General features: G+C 35.5%; 1 protein-coding gene across 1 annotated transcript in view; it reads left to right on the top strand.

Moving 5' to 3' along the window:
• Positions 1-5926, top strand: part of LOC138047897 (synaptosomal-associated protein 47-like) — a 9866-nt gene extending 3940 nt beyond the window's left edge. The window contains exons 2-3 of the mRNA XM_068894568.1: positions 1-314; positions 4479-5926. The exon at positions 1-314 is cut by the window's left edge and continues 294 nt beyond it. Of these exons, the coding sequence (XP_068750669.1) occupies positions 1-314; positions 4479-4711 (547 nt within the window). The 3' untranslated portion in view covers positions 4712-5926. The remainder of the gene's footprint in view (positions 315-4478) is intronic.
• The last annotated feature ends 1574 nt before the right edge of the window (positions 5927-7500 follow it).

Below are 7500 nucleotides of genomic sequence, written 5' to 3' on the forward strand. Positions count from 1 at the left end.
AAGAGCACAACATCTTCCAGGAACTCTTGTGGTATCAAGTGATACCCTGGATGTTTTGAATGCACAAAACAGTCTTGATATTTCCTTTCTTGTGAGGGAAGTGACAGAAGTCAGTGTTCACACGCCATGGGAGGCAACTATAGCACAGTCACGTATTGGTCAGGCTGTGCATACTGTACATCTTATAGCAGCTCGTTTAGTGCATATTCTTCAGAAACTAGAGGTATTATTGCCCGGTAAAATAGATTATGAAGACCCACCCTTTGATACTGGCCATGAGAATGATGAACTGGATTTTGATGAGCATACTCCAGGTATGAGGAGATCTTCATTATTTTGTTTACCAGTAACTTTGTTATGTAAAGTACTACCTATTAAAGCACCAGGCAAGCAAACGTTAGACCCCAGATGTTGTTTGAAGTTCATGGCAGGTGTTTTACATGGTCACTTGTGATTGTACATGCAACTTCCTTTAACAGCTGGTGCCAATATTCTTTGGTCAAACCTAATTTTGATTGCATTGGTTTTTTGTTTGTTTGTTTCAAATAATTCCTGATATTCTCAGTAAAAATTTATCAGTGTTCACACTTGATGGGAATTGAGAGCCTAAACAGTTTTTTGAACTGTTTCTCTAAGGTGGGCTTTTGAACCTCTTAAAGCCTCAACTTGATGTTGAGGACATTTGCCTTTGACCAATGTGTTGGGCCAGTTTTTTTTCCTTTTCAAAAATTAATTAAATGAATCATTCATTGATTTTTAACAAACATTATTTTGAAGCTAATAAGATACTGAATGGCATAAACACAACAAGATTTCATGCACTGTACTTGCTTTACAACCTGATCGATCGACTTACATAATATAATCCTACAAAAATCTTTAGCAACGATGGAGGCATTGGCCACAACCAACATACCCAGACTGAAAAATGCATTAACTAATTGTTAATGATAGTAATAATAATTAGAATAGCATACCTAGGAGGATTCTCGCCATCTGATAGGCTATCAAGACGAGGTAGTCAGTTTGGAATTCCGACATCAAAACGAGGCTGACTGATGTTGCATCGGATCAATGCGTGACCTATTTAACAATGGAGGCAAAAACTAGAAACAAAAGTGTTTTCATTTAGCAATATTTTTCGTTTGCAATACAAAAACCTGGCGGAAGTGCGGAAGAAGAAGATTATCCTAGCTTCTGACAGTCGAGGCAGCTCTTTGAAATGGCTTTTTTTAGCGGCGCATTTAATACTGCAACATTGGCCAGAAGGTAAATTAACTGGCCTCGTCTTTGAAAAAGCTATGCAAATGAAGGAAAATTTGTGCTCCTGACTCATGAATACCACATTAATTTCACTTGAAAACCTGATATCATACTCACTGCTTCCTCGTCCGGTGGTGAATTTTCCTATATTTATTATTCACCGAAGTGGAGGTAAATATCCACCAATTTCACCGACACTTAGGTGAATAATATTGTTGTTTTAGTATATGACACACTAACTGAATAATCAGCCAAGTTATTGATAAATTTGCTCTGAAGCAAAACGGGAATTAAGCCATAATCATGATTTTCGTTATCTCCGTTTGCTCAGATGTGAACTTGATATTCACCTCCAAACTGGCTGATCAAAATGCATGGAAAATACTATTCATTTGTGCGGTATTATAAACTATTTCACAATTTATTATTCGCCAAAGGCGAGGTGATTAAAAACCGAGACAAATTGAGGTGAATAATTGTTAATTAAGTATAATTACATAGGTGATTATTTGAAAAACATGCATTTTCTTTAAAACAACTAATTTAATTTCCTCGTCTGTCACCTCAACAAAACAGCTTGCAGCCATTTTGAAAAAAACAGGCACACATTGTGTTAACCTGCGATCAAGCGTACTTTTCTTGAGACAGGGCGCTAAAAAGAACACAACAAAATGTGCCCAGACCCGAAACCCAGACCACTCGATCCGGAGTCGAGCGCACTAACCATTAGGCCACCGCGCCTCCCACTGAATATATCACTTAGTTTGAGCATATCACTCATGCGTATGATGGCTTAGTGTATGTAAACAACCTCTGTTGTAGCAGCCTCTATTATTGTTTTTGGTTTGGGTAAAAAGCCTATCACACTATAAAGTACCGCGCAAAGTACGTTACCATCCTCAATTAATACCAAATATTTCTGCTTCAGTGACTCTCGCGCGACGCGAATTGCGTCCTGTAGGAAACGCGACGCGACTGGTAACTTACTTTTGAGCGGTACCTTACAAGAGATGCTGCTTCACTCACATAATCACAACAACATCATTTCCAACCTCACTCAACTCTAGAACGTCTGATTCTCTAGTTTAAAAAACATGTTTACTAAATTACATTACTATAGCATTAAACCAATCTAGAACGTCTGATTCTCTAGTTTGAAAAAGATGTTTACTAAATAACATTACTATAGCATTAAACCAATCTAGAACGTCTGATTCTCTAGTTTGAAAAAGATGTTTACTAAATTACATTACTATAGCATTAAACCAATCTAGAACGTCTGATTCTCTAGTTTGAAAAAGATGTTTACTAAATTACATTACTATAGCATTAAACCAATCTAGAACGTCTGATTCTCTAGTTTCAAAAAGATGTTTACTAAATAATATTACTATAGCATTAAACCAATCTAGAACGTCTGATTCTCTAGTTTGAAAAAGATGTTTACTAAATTACATTACTATAGCATTAAACCAATCTAGAACGTCTGATTCTCTAGTTTGAAAAAGATGTTTACTAAATTACATTACTATAGCATTAAACCAATCTAGAACGTCTGATTCTCTAGTTTGAAAAAGATGTTTACTAAATAACATTACTATAGCATTAAACCAATCTAGAACGTCTGATTCTCTAGTTTGAAAAAGATGTTTACTAAATAACATTACTATAGCATTAAACCAATCTAGAACGTCTGATTCTCTAGTTTGAAAAAGATGTTTACTAAATTACATTACTATAGCATTAAACCAATCTAGAACGTCTGATTCTCTAGTTTGAAAAAGATGTTTACTAAAGTACATTACTATAGCATTAAACCAATCTAGAACGTTTGATTCTCTAGTTTGAAAAAGATGTTTACTAAATTACATTACTATAGCATTAAACCAATCTAGAACGTCTGATTCTCTAGTTTGAAAAAGATGTTTACTAAATTACATTACTATAGCATTAAACCAATCTAGAACGTCTGATTCTCTAGTTTGAAAAAGATGTTTACTAAATAACATTACTATAGCATTAAACCAATCTAGAACGTCTGATTCTCTAGTTTGAAAAAGATGTTTACTAAATTACATTACTATAGCATTAAACCAATCTAGAACGTCTGATTCTCTAGTTTGAAAAAGATGTTTACTAAATAACATTACTATAGCATTAAACCAATCTAGAACGTCTGATTCTCTAGTTTGAAAAAGATGTTTACTAAATAACATTACTATAGCATTAAACCAATCTAGAACGTTTGATTCTCTAGTTTGAAAAAGATGTTTACTAAATTACAAATACTATAGCATTAAACCAATCTAGAACGTCTGATTCTCTAGTTTGAAAAAGATGTTTACTAAATTACATTACTATAGCATTAAACCAATCTAGAACGTCTGATTCTCTAGTTTGAAAAAGATGTTTACTAAATTACATTACTATAGCATTAAACCAATCTAGAACGTCTGATTCTCTAGTTTGAAAAAGATGTTTACTAAATTACATTACTATTAGCATTAAACCAATCTAGAACGTCTGATTCTCTAGTTTGAAAAAGATGTTTACTAAATTACATTACTATAGCATTAAACCAATCTAGAACGTCTGATTCTCTAGTTTGAAAAAGATGTTTCCTAAATTACACTACTATAGCATTAAACCAATCTAGAACGTCTGATTGTCTAGTTTGAAAAAGGTGTTTACTAAATTACATTACTATAGCATTAAATCCATCGTCAATAGCAAAAGCGTATTTGTAGAGGAGGCAAATAGTTAAGCAAAATATAGGAAGCTTTTTCTTCCCGCGACATCTAACAGATATAAAGTGGGAGTGAGGCTTAAAGGGGCTATGTCAAGTTATTTTAGGGAGCCAAGAGGCCCATCAGATTAGTTTATCTCGAGTTTGAATCTCGAAAATTATAATGTGGAATTCCTTTACTGATAAAATTATCGTTCCAACACAAACGGGACGATTCTGAGCTAAAACGACCTTTATCCGGGCGATTTGCCATAAACTTGAAGAACAGTCCGTTTCAATCTTGTCCATTTGTGCCCATGCATGCTTCTCTTTCGTTTTATGTTGTTCAACAGTTTTAAGTGGTTATTGCAATGTTTCATTCTACTTTAATTTTTCTCGGGTATTTTGGGTGTTATGAAATTACATTATTTTGCGTGACATATCCCCTTTAACGTAACATAACATACAATTTGTCACTCTCGTGTTGCAGAGGATGACGATGAAGTAGCAAACAGCAGAGGACATTTTGAAGCAAATAAGAAAATGTCACATGCCGAGGCAGCCAAAATGGGGCAAGTTCTACAAGACATGAAAAGTCTGGCTCTTGGAATTCAGAGGGAACAAGATAGGCAATTACATCAACTAGATAAGCTCTCTGGTTCTGTTGATAAAGCAAGAGAAATTATGAGATCAGATGCGCGCAAGATCAATAGCTTACAGTAGCAAGTTTCTGTAAAATGATCAGTGAATTTATATAGGCCAGACACTCTTTTTTTTTTTTTAAGAATGGCAGATGTACGTGCATATGGCTTTGCTTTCTTGAATTTTGGTTATCTGGTCGTATCAAATGGGAAAGCTGAATTTTGCAGGTTGTATCGGCTGATTTACAGTTACGAAGCAAGCATAACGACAACCAATATGTGCTGGCCGGCGAATTAACACGTTATTAATTAGTTTCTCTTGTGTTGTTTGTAATAACCAAGACAGAACTGATTTTGCGCATTTTGTTTATGCTTGCAGTATGCTTGAATCCTTAACCCAACCCTACGTAGTAAATAAAAAAAATCAGTTGACCATAACTCAAAACGTCTTTCTTCCACGTTAGGTTTGTACACCAACTCAGTGAAGCAGGGTCACCGATGTCTAAGCAGGGTTGATGCAGACGGTATTCAAAGTTACGTAATATAATTACTGATAATTTCTCTTTTTTATTCTAAATAGTGTTAAGTAATCGGCTACGTATCCTCTTCTAAACGCAATTTTCGTGATTGTACACAATCTGCACAATTAGTTCTAGTTTTGTCATTGTCATTTTCGTTTCTCTTGCTTTCCCTGTTAGCTATTGCACTTTACTATTGTTGCGATTTGTCATGCGTTAAAACCACTGCTCGTCTGTAATAGCTGTAGATAACTAAGAGCAGTGATTATTTCACTATACACTTGAATTAATTTTCATATCTTACAATCAATCCTTTTACTTATTGCTTTTCTACACGATGCAGTAGTACGAGTTTTATCACGAACCTTTCATGCCAAGGGACTTCCGTCAGGGTACGTTTTGGTAAGCATTTCCTCCGGGGCAACAGTCTGGTATTTCTTCTCGATGGAATTTCTGCGACACGTCCCTGTAGGCTCTCACCCATGGCCACTCTTGGATGACAACAAAACAAATACAGCAGACGAAAGTGTAGACAATCGTTGTTACTAAAAGACTGGCATAAAACAGCATGATCTTGAATTTTCGAACAAGGAACCAATAGAACCTTTTGAGTTGCGTGAGGAAGACCTCAAGGCAATCCCACAAAGGGTTGGCCAGGCAATAATAACACAGCCACTTTGCGCACGCCATGATGGCCAGAATGACGCAAACTATGCCACCAACAACGATAGCCACCCAAATGAGAATACTGGAAAATAAAAGACATTGCAAGAAAATTATTTTTGCGTTCAACTACACTTGTTTTTATTTTATGAAAAAAAACCCTTTTTTGCAATATAATAACATTGAGGTTGAGATGAACCAAAGCAAGCAGGCAGGAGACAATAAAAGACAACAAGGAAACCCTGTGGTAAATGGCAAAACAAATCAACATTTTTTTAGAAACATAATATTTCCAAATGGTCTGGATAGCACAAGTGTTACTAATATTTTAAAAAATACAACCACACTTTTGAATTTTCGGAACATTTTTCGATGTTTCAAACATCATCTTCAGCCATAGTGAGTGTAACATTAACATTTTGTTGGTGAAACCAAGAGGCATTTCTACACACGTGTAAATGAGCACCTTTTCCGGGACAAAAATTCTCATATTTTCAAGCATCTTAGTTTTTCTAAAAATTGTCACGATAATTGCGATGTTTCTTACTTCAAAATTATTGATAATGCTACTTCTTTCTATCAACTCAAAATCAAGGAGAGCCTCCATATTGAGCGGTTGAAACCCGAACTCAACAAACAAGTTGATCATGTCAGTTTAGCATTACACTTTCAAACGTTTACCGTTATGTCAGTTGTGTTCTCTATAATATTGTTGGTTCGTTTGAATTTTACGTACTTGTAACGAACATTTAATCTACAAAGAATCATTGTATTGATAGTTATATGTATATACGAATTATCTTGTAAAAATTTTAATGTTACACTCACTATGGCTGAAGATGATGTTTGAAACATCGAAACATGTTCCGCAAATTCAAAAGTGTGGTTGTATTTGTTAGAATATTAGAAACATAATAGGTTTTAAATAAGTTCAGAAATAAAGACTCATTTAAAGAATTAAAATGCTTACCATTCAGCATTGTTCAAACCATGACCACTAAGGAACGCGCCACATGCACTAGAAAAAATGAATAAATTGAGAAACAGCACCATATAATTGCGTTGTACCAGAGTCAGTGATTACATGCGGGTTGTGCATAAATGAAAAGATAAATACAATCCAGTTCAACGAGTCGGACCATAGATTCCGTATGCATGAAACATCACAACGTTATCCGCCATCTTGGATAAATGTTCCGTTTGTGACAGAAACCGATCAGTCGAGCTAATCTTTCGCCACTGTTTTCAAAAGCTTTCGTTTTCAAACCGGAGCTTTTCCAAAATGACGCGTTTTCAAAACGCTCCATTTCTGAAACCATTTTCAAAAGTCTCCGTTTCCACCTGCGTTTTTTGGGCGTTTTAGCGTGGATGACAGGAGAAAATGCGTCAACACTCTTTAATGCGGATGGGGACAAAGTTCAGTCAGAGCGAAATAGCTCCCCAAGAATTTTCTTATGGTAGTAATTTTACCCTCAACAACTCGTTTGACACCAAATTTCCTGTTAATCTTGAAATTATTTACTTACGGTGGAGGTGGCTGTGGTTTACAGCATGATGGCTTTTCTTTCTGTAAACAGCATACTGTCTCCTCGCGGCTGTGTTCAGGACTAGGGCAGTATGACCGCGTGCCTGCCCCAGAGTCGTAACAAAAATTCCCTCCTGGTAAACAACACGTCTCTTTTCCATGGAA

This window comes from Montipora capricornis, chromosome 1, assembly GCF_036669925.1.
Source record: "Montipora capricornis isolate CH-2021 chromosome 1, ASM3666992v2, whole genome shotgun sequence".
In the NCBI taxonomy this organism is placed as follows: domain Eukaryota; kingdom Metazoa; phylum Cnidaria; class Anthozoa; order Scleractinia; family Acroporidae; genus Montipora; species Montipora capricornis.